This window comes from Physcomitrium patens, chromosome 2 (genome assembly GCF_059467195.1).
Source record: "Physcomitrium patens ecotype Gransden chromosome 2, ASM5946719v1, whole genome shotgun sequence".
Lineage (NCBI taxonomy): Eukaryota > Viridiplantae > Streptophyta > Bryopsida > Funariales > Funariaceae > Physcomitrium > Physcomitrium patens.
Window position 1 is genome coordinate 10,028,824 of NC_143411.1, and position 14,393 is coordinate 10,043,216.

Sequence of the window (14,393 nt, forward strand, 5' to 3'; positions counted from 1 at the left end):
TTGCCATTGATAAAAATCAAAGAGATTGTCTTTGTGTAAATCCAACGAGTCATAAAAACTTGAACAAATTGAACGAATGAAGTTTCTAATTTAGCTATTCATCCACATATTCATTCATTTCTCTCCTCTATCCACCACAAGTTGACTTTTTATGGGCTTAATGTAGTTAGTTAACTAATCACCTATATAGTTAGTTAGATCTTTCGATAAATACTGGAAACACAGATGGAACATTTCATAACGATCATCTTCTTTTTTATAAACAAATCACTACCCCACAAAAAAATATGATATTACAGTGTAAAGTATATAAGATTGGTGTAAGTACAATGTCATGATTTTATTATTATTATTGTTATTATTCTTACTATCTTTATTATTGCACTTAATATTTCTAACCCTGTCGACAATAGGTTTAACCAACATTGAATCAATGCCAACCAATCTATTGCACAACAATGACATTGAATAGTAGATGGAGAACTTTAACACTATTCATGCATGTCATTACAATTATTTGCAAGTATCATGAACAATTAATATAGTAAAAATAGGGAATTGTTAAATTGACCCAAATATTTGCTAAATTAACCCATTCCATCCATCATCACAAAATTCTCCACTTGCAAATTCACATTAGTCAAAACCAATGAAAAAATGATTGGATCCACAACCAATGATGATAGGTGGGTTGATTTAGAAACTGCATGGATCAATTTAATAATTATCCAAAAATAAATAAAAATAAATCAATGTATAAGATAAGAGTTTATTCTTGACCATAAGCTGCCACATACACACATCATATTTGAAGTTTATTTTTATTTTTTATGATATATATATATATAGTAAATTAATCTCCAAAATTATTAGATTTTAAAATTAAGATACCATGATATTTTTAAAAAATGTTTTAAGACAATGCCTAAAAATTGCAATGGATGGTTTCATGCATGTTAGAGCTTACAATCATATGAAGTTAATATCCTAAAAAATAAAAATTCATTCATTTATTTAAAATTTGGAAATTTAAAACTGAAATTGCATTTATTTTTATTTATAGAAATTTTTTATTAATTTACGGCTTATTTAATTAAGATATTAAAAAAATCCAATTAAAAGGTCTCCTAAGATAAAAGAAAACTCTTTCTAAATAATCTCTAAGTTTGGTCCCAGAATTTCAAGTTTGATTTTCTTCAAAAATCATCTAGATTTTTTTTACAATTCAAATTGTTCCTACTTTTAAATTGAAGGAATAGAACTCTACCAATCCTATACTCACTACTCGGTTTATTGAAATTTTTGCAACTTGATTAGGCATAGTTAATCCAAAAACATGTTGGGACACTCTTACCATGTCCCTATTCCATCAAATGACAACATAACTTTGATTGAAATAACTAATCCCATGCACTTTGTGTAATTTGTCTGCTTTTTATTTTGTTTTCTCAAACAGACCACCCACAATTATTGCCTTAAAAATCCCTCTTAAACCTTTTTAAAACCATATTTCATAAAAATAATTCCTTTCTTAATGATCAAGCAAAAAATTGGTATTTAGAATTTGTGAAAATATAAATAAACTCTTATTTTTATTTACTTTGAGCACCCAACACTTTTAGAAGAATTTAAGAACCAAGCTATGATTGGTTTTATTTTATTTACACCAATAAATAAATAAATAAATCATATATATATATATATATATATATATATATAGAACATTTGGAATGACACATTTATTTCTATTCTCAAATTTTTTTCACATGTATATTCTTTATTAAATATCTATTTTAAAGAAGCCAAATAATTTAAGTTCTCAAAAACTAGTTATGAAGTTTTTTGATTAGATTACACAAAAAGAAATTAGGTGTTGCATGAGACCTACTCCAATAAATTCTAAAAATTCCCAAAAGCTAGAGTAAAATAAAATAAAATAAAATAAAAAACAGCAATGCAATTTGTAGCACAGCATTCAAAAATTCTGACATGACAGACGACCATACATGTTATCATAACTAGAAATTTTCAATAAGGATGTCAAGCACTAAATTGTATATTTATTAAATAATTTTTATATATACACATCGCCAAAATTATACAATATGTTGCACAAGAGATTTAAATCAAATCATAATATTATTTTTGCAAATGCATTTCAAAGTTTTTTGCTTTAAAATTTGGAATCAAATTGACAATCAGCTTAAAATCGCATCATCAAACACATCAGTTAAAATATATTTTGATTTTCGAATGAAAGATAATATAATATTTGTTAAAAAATATCATATACTATATGACTTTTTTAAAAAAAATTATGAAAACAAAACATTGATTGCAAGTATAGCTATCCATAAATTTTATGCAAGGATTGTCATTTCAATTGACATATTAAGTGTAGCCATTTTCTGCTTGTTGAATTGGTTTAAATATATAATTAAATGTTTACTTTAATTATTACGTTTAAGATATAAGTTTCCTTATTTTAAATTTTAAATTACAAATTAATAATATTATTTTTTAAAAAAAATCTTATAAGTTGAAAATATTGTTAGATGATTTAATTTATTTTAATTTTTTTCTTATGAATAGAAATTACCAGAGATTACACAAGTCAAAAAAAAATTAATACTATAATAGCCAATAAGTGAGTATTTCAAAAATTAAAATAGATCATTATTTGAATAGACTAACATTTGAGTCTTTGAAACATGTTTTCTTGTATTTTAGAATTCACAGAGGATAAGCACATTGCATTATGTAAGGCAATTTTTATTAATAAATCATCCAATTTAAAAAAAAACTTACAAAAAGTTATTATTTTATCATATCAATAGTCAAGTAATATGTAATTTCTATCATACTCTTTGTTTGTAGATAAATTATTCTTTTAATTTAGTGAACAAATATTTTAATATCTTTACTTAGATATTTTGGTATCCCCATCATCAAAATGTGTCACCTCACTTACCATTGCATTGCCTCACTACCCATGCATTGTCCTTGAGAAATTTGTCCCTCCAAGGGTGTTTATAAAGCTTCCTAATCACTTCCTAATCACTGCTTCTATCCTACTTTCGCAACCATGCTATTGTTAGTTACCAACATGGTTTCTATTGTCGCGACTTTCTTCTAAAAATTTGCTGATGACATTCATGGCACTAACAAGCTCCCACCTTCATGGCTACGAAGAGCCCCAAAAGTTATTGCTTGTAATTCCCTTTAAGACAAATCAATAATTAATACATAATAGAGGTTGCAAGAGATGTGGTATCAGTGTTGGTGTGGAGAGCTTAATAGGAACTCCAATGTGGTAATTGATTTGATCATGAGGTACCAAAATATGTGAGTGAGAGTACCTAAATATCCATGCCCTTGTTTTAAAACTCTTAGATTACATGCTCATTTGATTTTAATGAATTTTGGCCCAACGGAAGGAATAAATATGGCAATTTTTGTTTTTGTTTTTCTTAATTTGAAATTGTAAGTCTTGCTTGAAAAATTTTCCACTGCCTTTGTTTTTACAAAAGAAGCTTGTTGCCTAAATATATTATTTGGTGTATTCAGTTTGATGGAATCCACATCTATACATATGTGTATATACATATCTGTATATACACACACCTTTGCTTATTGTTGCCACACTGTTCTATCAATGGTTCAAATTCTCAAATGTGTTTTGATTTTATTTTTATTTTTTTATCTATGTCTCCAAGTTGATACTTCAAAATCTATGTAAAATTCTACCATGATAACCCAAATTTAATTAAACTTACTTGGTTAAAATGTTAAGAGCATCAAGTTTTGCCAAGTGTGAATAATGTTTTTAAGTTTATCTTCAAGTTTATTTTACAGTGCCAAATGTCAAAAAAAAACATGCAGACTATTAATAAAAATCATATATGTTTATTTATTTTTGGTAAATGTGTTTTCAAATCCAAAATGGAATATAGAACTAAAAATCTTAAAAACATTTTTTCTTCACTCGGCTCAAAATCAAATTTTAAAAATACTACATATACATGTAAGAATTAGCATGTTGGATAATACTTTAATTAGAGGATCAAGTAACAACTAATCTTTTTCACAAAACTTTAGAATACTTTGAATGGCAGATGTACTCGGAATCTTTTAAAAGTTCAATTGTCGTAGAGAAAAACAGAGATATATTGTGTGCAAATTACCGATTACTGATATTGTTTAATAACTCTGAGATCATAAAAATTCCAACAAGGAATGAAGGACAACTCATTAAGTAGTATGAAGGTATTGATATTATGATGCTCCACTTGGTTTGGGTGTTATCTTAAATATTCTTCAACTGGTGTGGTAAAGTCCTTGATGCAATGGGATAGAAATGCTTCGATGTTGATGTAAATTGTTGTTACAAATCTTCATGCACAAAAGTGACAAATTAGGGCGCGTTTTACAGGGCCATTCTACATCTCTTCAAGGCCAGATCCTGGAATGAATAAAAAAACAATTGTACAATTGAATGGAGAGAGATACAAAGGGGGAGGTGGAATGGAAGAGAGGCTGCGGAGAATCGACCTTATGCTGTTTTTCAAGGAGAATGTGGCCTGATCCTGTGAGGATTGGAGCTAGGTTTAGGGTTACGATTAGGGCTTAGTGGAACATAAGCTGTTCCTGTGGGGTAACATTGAGAATGGCGTCCACGATCACTTGCACAGAATGGTCGTCGTGCAAGATTTGCATATGTTGTTTGCCATGCAGCGCAATCACTTCCAACTCCTGACCTGCGACTCGCTCCCATTCCTCAACCACCGCGGTCAAGCTGCACACATTCACCGTCCCGTCGCCATCACCTTCTGTGATTTCGGGATGGTTGTCGAATCCCTTCTTCTCGTAGCTTAGTGTCTCCGCCGTCGGCACGCCATAGCCGTGAATTAGGGTGACGGGGACTTGAGGAGGTTGTAGAATGTCCGTTAGGTGCGGTATCCGGGATTTGTATGGCGCGACCCCTTCAGGGAAACCGATGTCGCACAGAAACTGTTCCATGTCCCCAGCTGTGTAGTTGCGCGACGAGGTAATTACCAATGGTCGGTCTCTGAAGCAGCGCCGCACTGGCAGCAGCCACAAGTTAGACTCTGAGCGCCGCTGCTCTTCGCGCACGACCAGGGAGTTCACAAAGGGAACTCCCTCCGGATTGCCGGATGCGAAGGTCATCATCTGTTCGACCGCCCCTCCCCACGGGGTAGCTACAGACACAAAGCGGGAAACGTATTTGTTCCTCCACTCCATGGATTGCTGGTTCAGGAAGAAGAGAGTCCACAACCCGCCCATGCTGTGAGCGAGGATGACCACCGGCTCGTTGGCATTTACTGAGTACGCGGTTTCTATGAGATCTTTCAGGTCTTTCAGGTACTCTAGAGCTACGTTGGATGCATGTGGCCCCGGTGCGAACCGAAAGTCGTATGGAGCTCCGTATAATGACTTTCCGCTCTCGTAACCATGAGCTTTTAATGCGTTCACCAAGTGTATCATGTAGCCTGTCAAGAATCTGCACACAAAGAGTGAACGTGTCCACAATATTCATGGTCCATTTCACAGCTGCTTGTATCCACTCTCAATCCAGAAGTAGGCACACTGTGCTGAAGACGTCGAGGGTCTTGAAAAACTTGCTTGGACAAAGAAATTTATACATCGCAATTCGATCGAAAGAGTAGTATATACTGCTCAGCAATCGCAAGGCAACACAGGCACCTACTGGGTAAGTTTTATTTAAACCTGCATTGAACTGAATCACCAATTCAGATCATAATTCTGAATCAAATTTTATTTTTAAAAAATGATCTACATCTACTCAAGAGCTTAGTGATATTTAAATTCAATTATTATGCTTCTTAACCACATCCAAATCTTTGTATCAACACAGGTGGCAATGGTGTCCACAATGCAGATTGCCGACAGGTTCCAAAGTTTGAATATCTTACTTGAGTGAGGGATCCAGGTACTCCATTCCTTCGGTAGTACCAAAAAACGGTACCCGCGTCTTCACGCCCTTGATGTTGCTATAGGCATCGGACTGCGGGTTGTAGTCCAAGCTCAGGCGGTCGGCGAAACACGTCGTGAAAGGTGGAAACAGTGTTTTCACATCCAGCCACAACCTGAAGTAATCTTTTCTGAAGCTGTAGCACCATGGCTTGTTAGCCTCGTAATCAGCTGTCAACCTGGCCTCTAGTTGATTCCCGCCGGTGCCTGGAACTATGACCACCGGCGCCAAATGGTGTTTGTTCCTTGCTTGTGCCCGTCCCACACTGAAGAGAGACGCTCTTGATCTTTGGCTCAATGTTGCGAATGATCTGTCTTGTGCCGCAGTATGCACAGTTCCACACGTGGTGAACAGGAAGAGCGCCAGAGTGAGAACTACGATGAAGAATTGAGACGATGATCGAATCAAATCCAACGGCAACAGCACCTTGCATTGTTGGCCATACCTCCACCACCGAATAGCTGCGCGACTAGGATTCATTGCTAGGTCGTTCAAGTGCACATCAATCACGCAACACACAACCTCTAAAGGTACTCTTCCAACAAGAGTTACTCTTCATACCACCGCTTCTCCCTTGAATTCAAACCTCACAAGTCCAGACTATCTCCAGACTGGAAATTCTCGAAGAGCAGAATCATCAAATTATGCAAACTTGCACGAAATAACTCCTCTGTTCTCACATTCCCAACGCCTCCGACCCAGCAACTACAGACAAAATCTCCAACCACCGAATCTCCACATTTCCAGAAACCTACCTATCCATCCCTCCGCCCATTAGCTACACACCTTCACCTAAAATTTCCATCCCAATAACACCTCTATTCACTCCAAGCACATCATTCAGAATTCCTCGCGGACGCGATCAACCCACAATCTCAAACCGTACGAAATACGCACATAATGGTGGAGCCATAGAATTGGGCAGCATTTCATACCTCTTTCTTGTAATCAGCTCCCCGCTCTTCCTGTAATGACAGAGTTGCTGCGGAGTGAATCCACAAGAAATTGAACACATGGTGGAGACCGAAGCTTGACAGGTTGAAGCTCGAAGATTCTCACAAGTACTAAAGGAGGCAATGACGCGGTGGCTTTGTAGAAGGCCACTAATGACCGCCTGCTACGTAACACGCACCCACGGTGTGGATGGCTGGGGCCATACTTGTCGTACACGAAGCGGTCGAAAGTTTGTGTTTGGGAAGAAAAATACCTTTTTCACGCTGTAAAAGGGGAGGGGTTCCGAGTGATGGCACGTCAAAAACGAGAAAACATATAGAATACAAGGGCATTGCAGGGCACTCCTGGAAAGTTATGAAGGTTGGAAAGATTGAGCGGAAGGAGCCGGTGATCACATCTAACTGTGTTTCTTCAAACTAGATGAAATTATGTACACAATAGCTTGCGTTTAACCCATTGAGGTTAAGGTAATTAATAATTTAACATAAAACCATCCGTGATGTGCTTAAATGTGATGGATGTGCATCGGCAAGGGTATCCTAAGCGAAGAAGTCTCAATGCAATAGCCGCCTGAAGATGATACATCCACTGCAGAACTTGCCACCCAGTTCATATTCTCCCCACCCAAATCATACTCAGTGCATTCAACTGAATTCTAATTACTGAGTGTATGGAGGAGCTGTGTGACAGCATTTAGAACGACTCACCACCCACTTTAAGCAAGACACACCTTTCGACCCGTAGGCTTTGGATTTTAGGATGAATTCGGAATGTGCCATGAGTAGGTCACAGGACGTACAGGATGTCAACCACTGACCCAAACCCAACTCAACTACCAGCATTGCGAGGGATACCTGGTGTTTGTTGAAGTACATTGATGCGTGAGTTCGCTGGGAAGAACCAGAGGTGGCATGTCTGGTGGTGAAGTGAATTTTGAGCGCTGTGAAGAGGATGCACGAAGAGCTCGGTGAATTGGACTTAGGATTTGCCATCGCTTTGACCCAAAACTCCAGAATCTGGACTGCATTTAAGTACTTGGTTTGGAGTGCAACCAATTTTCGCAAAATAATAAATTGGCATGGAGTAAATTAACACACAACTAATGGTAGAAAGAAGCTACGACAAATATGGCAAAGGTGAGGCGTAGGGCGACTAACATAATCATTATTCAGAAATAATATGGTGGATTGATTTAAGATTTAGGTAGATCAATTTAATATTCCCATATATATATATATATATTTATATATAATTGTTCATTTCCATAAATATTTGTAAGTATGCCCCTGACACACATCAAGATGGGACATGTATTTAAGCTGTGGTTACAATAATGCAATTTGAGATGCTTTAGGCCTCTGCTCTTTGATTTGACTGTAACTTGTGCATAATAATCCGGTTTACATTATTCACCTGTTTAGTAAGTAGAGGTCACCCTTGCAATGCTGCATCTGCATCTGACTGTAGATGGGGGCTGCATAATACAATGGTAAAGTGGGAATATGGTCCATAATACATGCAGCATCTCCGCAGTTTTTTCAAGCAGTTATTATTATTATTATCATTATTTTGTCTTTTCTTTTCTGAAACAAACAGGGTAAAACCCATTGCATCGATTATTGAGGATGAGAACAACCCTCTTAGGTCCTAATACCCAAGCTACCAAGCAAGTCTATGAGGCAAAATTGAGAGAATGGTATTACAACTTACGTATGTAGACAAACAAAATAGCAATTTTTCATGCTCAACATAGCAGGAGAACATGGACTGTATTTATAACAATTTGATTAAAGTCAATAGTGATCAGGTTTGTACACCATGGTCTTGAATATTTGAACAGTTTGCTTTAACTGTCACATAACTATGACAGCCATTCACTTTATATTTAAGATAAATAATCAAGAAAAAAGAAATATATTTGTGATGCTGGACAATTCATTCTCATTGCCAGGAAATGAAATCAAAACATGATAAGTTTTTGAGGACCAGCTTCATCAGCATATGGAAATTCATGTCAAATTAATTGTGCATGTGGAAGGGATCTTGAGCACGTCCTGGTTCGAAGTACAAAACAACACTGTGTGTTCATTGTGTCATAGTTCTACATTACGTCAACTGCCAAAAATTGTGAAGCATGACTATTCCTATTACAAATTTGTTGCACTAAATGCAAATGCCTGTCTACCTTAACCTCGGGTGAAATAAACATCCTTACCCCCAATATAATGATTGACCACGGAGACTCCCCTCTTCAAAAGTGCTTCAATCGTGAGACCCCACTAATTAAACAAAACTCATAGAACTGTCTTTCCTAGTTAACCAGACGTAAATACCAACAAAAGCATCTGAAAGGTTGTGTATGGAATGGCGTTAGTATACGTCGAAAAAGGCTGAAGTAACCTCTAAACGAATAAACTCCAAATAATCGTTCATTCTGATTCATGAGGTGTATGCCTACGTCCAAAGCTTCAGACACTGGTTCAGTTGTTCAATCACTTCCACCACAGTCTACAATTTCCCATTCTGCGAAAGGAAATGAAAAGATTCCATATATATATATATATATATATACTGCTATTCTTTGTAAATGTTTCCACCACACCTCAAAGCCAGGTCATGTTGTTATTGTGAAAAGGATACAACATTACTCCAAATACATGTCTTGTTCATTGATGTTTCGCAAACCCTGTTCCACAAAATTGGAAATCGGTGGCTTCTCTAAGCAGCTTGGAACAGGAGATAGCATGTTCAGAGCTGACATAAGGCCTGCAACCTAGACATAAAACCGTGAAGGAACTGCATGAAGGTGGTTCTACACCTCATAGACATCGTGTACAAACAACGCTTCATCATCGTTCTCTTCTAGTTTTCCAGCATCGACATAGAACTCATCTGCATCGACACTGGCTTTACCATTGCTTCCAGCATTGAAGCTCCGCTCCTGCGAATAGATCCTGCCGACGCCCTCACCTTGCAAAGAAGTCACGTTTAGCTCTTTGTCCACAGATTCAACTTCCGCGAAAAGTCTTCGCTGCACTGTTTCCTCTCTTTCACCTCCGCCTGCACTCTCTGTCTTCACTGAAACAGATCTTTCGAATTGAACAGAACTCCTGGACCTAGAATCGTCCTCTCTCCCATCAACACTTCTTGCCCTAGAAAGCTGGGCAGTGGGTCTCCCTGCTTTCTGTTGAAGTTGCTCTTCCAAATTCCTCACATACTCTAACACCGATAACCTCTTTTCTTCTATACGTCTATCTTCCTTCGCTTTCGGTAGAGACTCAGCTACTGATGTTTCCTGAAAATCGCAGGAGCTCCACCTTCTCTTCAGACTGGCAAACAGAGGCTCACAAGCAGCTTCACTGTCATCCTTCACCAATGAATTCTCATTCTGCTTCTTAACATCTGCAGGATGATCTAGCAGACGAGTCTCACGACTGGTAACTGTAGGCTCATCAGCTTTACCAGGTATCTTACCCACACATGGCTGCTTCTTTGCAATTATAGCAGGAAGAGCCGGCAAGCTGTTCCTCTGAGAAATTAAGACAGGCTCTCTAGAAACCTTTGGTGCATTGTTTGTCTTCTCGATGGGCTTCTTAGGAATAGGGGGAGGAGTTGGCTCACGGCTGACTAGAACGTGCTCGTCAAGAGTTTTCCCAGCATCTTTCGTCACGGCCCTTTCCATCTGTTTCGTAGCGATTGTAGGAGGATTTGGCTTGCGACTGACAAAGAGATGTTCATCAACAGCTTGCTTTGCGTCCTTCGTTAATCCCTTCTCAGTCTGTTTCTTATCAAATGCAGGAGGAACGGGTAGACCTATTTCACGACCTATCTTGATCGTAGCCAGCCCTAACGAAGGCTTGTAACATTCGTGTTCCAAAATTGGAAGACTTTCAGCTCTCACAGGAACTTTGGCCATCGCTTTGTGGATCTCATTAGCGAAGGCCGCTGAATCGTCCAAAGTGCTCGCACTGTCAGGAATCCTCTCCTGTAACAGAGCAGTCAGAAGCTGACTCTTAGTCTTATTGAGCCTATCAAGAAATTCAGCTTCTTCCTCCTTCGCAAGCCTTCCATTTGGTGTAATCCTCTCATCCTTCCCCGTTTTCACATTAGGAGTGGTTCGCTCATCCTTGCCCGTCTTTCCATTCGGAGTGGTTCTATCGCGAGCTCCAGTAGGAGTAATCTTCTCATCCTTTGGAATCCTTCCATTGGGAGTGATCCTTCGGGACACCGGGAGCTCTGCTCGTTCAGATTTCGGAGAAATGTACTTTTCCTCCGCGGGAGTTCTCTCTAGCAACAGCAAAGGAGCATAGTCCCTTCCAACTATTTCAGCATAATCCCTCTCTTCCGCCAGCACAGATTCTAACTTCTCCTTGTAAAGCTCGAGCTCCTCCTCTAGTGCAAGTCTCTCATCCTCGCGTTTTCCAAGGATTTCTGTTAAGACTTCAATTGCCTCCTGATCATACATGGCCTTCTCCATCACCATCCGCTGAAACTGCCGGGCTTCCATCTGAACGGCTGCTTTCTCTTCTTGTAGCCGGGAGATCATGGCAAGGGCTTCACTTGCAGCTGTTGCGGAAGAATTTCTCTCCTCTTCCAACTCACTGTAGAGAGCAGCCATGACTTCACGTTCCGACTGCAGAGCACGCAGAATCTCTTGAGCTTTCACATACTGCTCCCTGTCTACATGCTCGTGACTTCGGTCGTTGAAATCATCCAATGATGACCGCGCAGGACTGCTCTCTTCATATTCACAGCTGGGGGTCAGGTCTGCGGGTTTCTTCAGCTCTAGATCCCTGAAAAGGTCATCACTACGATGGAACTCGTACAAGCCAACTTCACTTACAACAGGGGTAGCGATTGATTTGAACTTTGGAGATGCAAAAGAGTATTTAGTAGCTTCGACTGTGCTCCTCAACTCACTTCTCGGTACATGCGAGCAGCAAGAACAAGGAATGTGGAATCCAGTCACTCGTATACTGAAAGACGTGATTAAGTTGAGAATCGTGCAAATAAGCACTAAAAACGAGATCAGCACTTCGACAGAAGCATCCACGAGGTCGTTAGGACTCCAATATAAGGCTTTGTCGTACCGTGGGCTTTCCCATGCCATTTCTACGCCACTATGGACCATCTACATGCGACATAAACCCCCTGTTGAGGCTTTTGTACTGAGCAACTACCCACCCAAGCCAACCCGCCCGCACCATGACTCTTTAGACTTTCATTCTGTTGCTCCTCTTCTTGAGGGGACCAATCGACCCGCATTCGTAGATCAGAGATCGAAGATTATCAGGAAACAGTGAATCGGACTCGATCGGGAAGAATAGCACAGTGTATACAATAACCGATCTACGGTGGAGTCACAATCTCTTAAAGTTCGGGGCTACAAAGAAGCACAAACGATCAAGGATGTCATTGCAGTGAGAAAAAAAATAAAAAAATAAAAAAATAAAACTCCTATGCGCAGCTAGAAGAATTGCACTGTCTGCAGTCGTGGCTAAGAAATGAACTCCAATCTTAGCTCCGTACAGTTACCACTTCCATCAGTACACCACAAAAACAGAGCTAGTCCCTTCACCGCTTCACACAATGTCACCTCGAATGCTGCCACAGCTCTTGCTGGATCGTAAACCCCACACATAGTCGTCAGGGTATGATAAACACAGCAGACACAAAACCATCTTAGAAGAATAACGTTGAAATGAAAACTTCCCAGCTACGATCCAATTATTTATCACTACAACCTCGCAGCACTTCTCAGATTTAAGGCTTCCTCAAGAAAAAGATTCCAACTCTTGCCACTGTAGATCACCATCACCTGAAGCCAAAAACGCGAACCAAAAACCTTAGAACATTTGACGTCCATTGACCACACAAACTCAATTCGTCTCACATGATTTCACAAACTCATATCGGCCGACAGTCGCACTTCGACACTGAGTCCAGAAGATGCGGTCCGCCGCAATCAACATTCGCAACAAAACAAGGCATCCAACAGCAGCAGAAACAACGACGACGACGACGACGGTGGCATCGCACGCGGAATCGCACGCGGAATCGCAAGGCAGGCCCACGTAGTCTCAGCTAGACGCATGGATAGCTAAAAAAAAAAAAAGTCGTCTCATCAGAAGCCAGATCCAAACTGAGCAACGAAAGAAAAACGAGGCAGCATTCGCGTTATACTAGAAATCGGAAACACACGGGCGGCTCCTAGATCGGGTGGAGGACTCCTAAGAGTCAGCATGTTGGAAAAAGGAAAGGCGGCCGGTGTTAGCGAGAGGCACAATTGTAGGCAGCGGTCGTGGTATCATCGAGGCCGCCGGCGCAAACCACGTCCCCCCAACCTCGCAAATCGCTCTGCCAAGCGCAACACGCCCTCGGGCCTCGGGTCCAGAGCCTCCCAGGAATCTCTCATCCTAGCGCTCCCGCATCTCATTCCTTCTGTTCCACCTCTTCGCTGTCGGTAACCTTCGAACTACGCCGCGGCTCTGATCCACGTCCAAAACTCTCTGTTTTCTCGTCCAAATAACCAACGAATCGTCGAAAATTACGACGACTGTTCACCTCTAACCTGACGTCTTTAACTTGAAGCCTATGTGCCCAACTCCAGTAACAATTGTCTCTCTGTTCATGGCACCCACTTCCTGACCTTCTGTTCACACTTCGACACTACCACAGCCTCCTCATGTTCGCACTTTACTATCTTATTCTTCCTTTAGCCAGCTTTCTGCACATCTAAGCGTATCTACCATCATATAATCCACTTGGATCCGCCACACATTCTATGTTTATGTATGAATTAATGAAGACGTTCGCTCGTGTTTGTAATTCATCGTCCCCATCCAGTCACATTAAGTTGCACGATTCTCTTACACTATCCACTATCAGGCGTGGGCCGTCCCCACTGTGGCTTAGTTTATGAAGCCCAGATTAGCATTATGGTGGGGATCTATTGGAACTCTTTGCTTTTTTCATCGTGAATGCATGTTCTTTGCTTCTTCGCATTTAATTTTTATTTATTTTTCTCTTTTGGGGAAATTAAAGGAGATCAAAGGTCTCTTGCGAACGCAGATGCAACCCTTATTTTTTGTTCACTCTAGCAGTCAAAGAAGAATTCGATTTTGGATAATTTTCGAATAAATTATTCACTAGAATTGTGTCATAATTGCTGCATTTAAGGGAAAACACTTCATCCAAGTGTATCGAATGGAAAGTTGCAGATATAAACACCAATCACCTAATAAAATGAAACACTCACCCGAAGTAAAATTTCCCAATGTAAACGCATATACCCAGCTGAACTATGGAACTTTTACCTCAACCTACCTTATTTTTCATGTATAGAATAAAATAAAATAAAGGAATGAAATAATTTGTTTAAAAATAATACCTTCATGTACCCCACAGACAGTGTAGTGCATTTCAT

The 14,393-nt window shown here is 39.3% G+C and overlaps 2 protein-coding genes and 1 long non-coding RNA gene across 5 annotated transcripts; 1 reads left to right on the forward strand and 2 right to left on the reverse strand.

The window, feature by feature from the left end:
- Positions 1 to 4,468: 4,468 nt before the first annotated feature.
- Positions 4,469 to 7,334, reverse strand: LOC112279167 (lecithin-cholesterol acyltransferase-like 1). 2 transcript variants are annotated; one of them, XM_024513336.3, is made up of 3 exons: positions 6,949 to 7,334; positions 5,955 to 6,768; positions 4,469 to 5,521 (listed from the first exon to the last, which is right to left on the reverse strand). In XM_024513336.3, the coding sequence occupies exons 2-3, from the start codon at positions 6,491 to 6,493 to the stop codon at positions 4,627 to 4,629; spliced, it is 1,434 nt and encodes a 477-aa protein (XP_024369104.1). In that variant the 5' UTR covers positions 6,494 to 6,768; positions 6,949 to 7,334; the 3' UTR covers positions 4,469 to 4,626. The 2 variants fall into 2 exon arrangements, with proteins under 2 accessions (XP_024369104.1, XP_024369105.1); XM_024513337.3 differs by having other exon boundaries at positions 5,955 to 6,323; positions 6,949 to 7,278.
- On the forward strand, positions 5,520 to 6,461 carry LOC149989731 (uncharacterized). Of its 2 annotated transcripts, none has more exons than XR_016499915.1 (2): positions 5,520 to 5,731; positions 5,897 to 6,461. It is a non-coding gene; the product is annotated as an uncharacterized LOC149989731 (long non-coding RNA). The 2 variants fall into 2 exon arrangements; XR_016499914.1 differs by having other exon boundaries at positions 5,921 to 6,461.
- A 2,277-nt stretch (positions 7,335 to 9,611) lies between the features above and the next one.
- Positions 9,612 to 13,661, reverse strand: LOC112279093 (uncharacterized). The gene has a single exon (XM_024513204.3). The coding sequence runs from the start codon at positions 12,096 to 12,098 to the stop codon at positions 9,780 to 9,782; it is 2,319 nt and encodes a 772-aa protein (XP_024368972.1). The 5' UTR covers positions 12,099 to 13,661; the 3' UTR covers positions 9,612 to 9,779.
- Between the last annotated feature and the right edge of the window lie 732 nt (positions 13,662 to 14,393).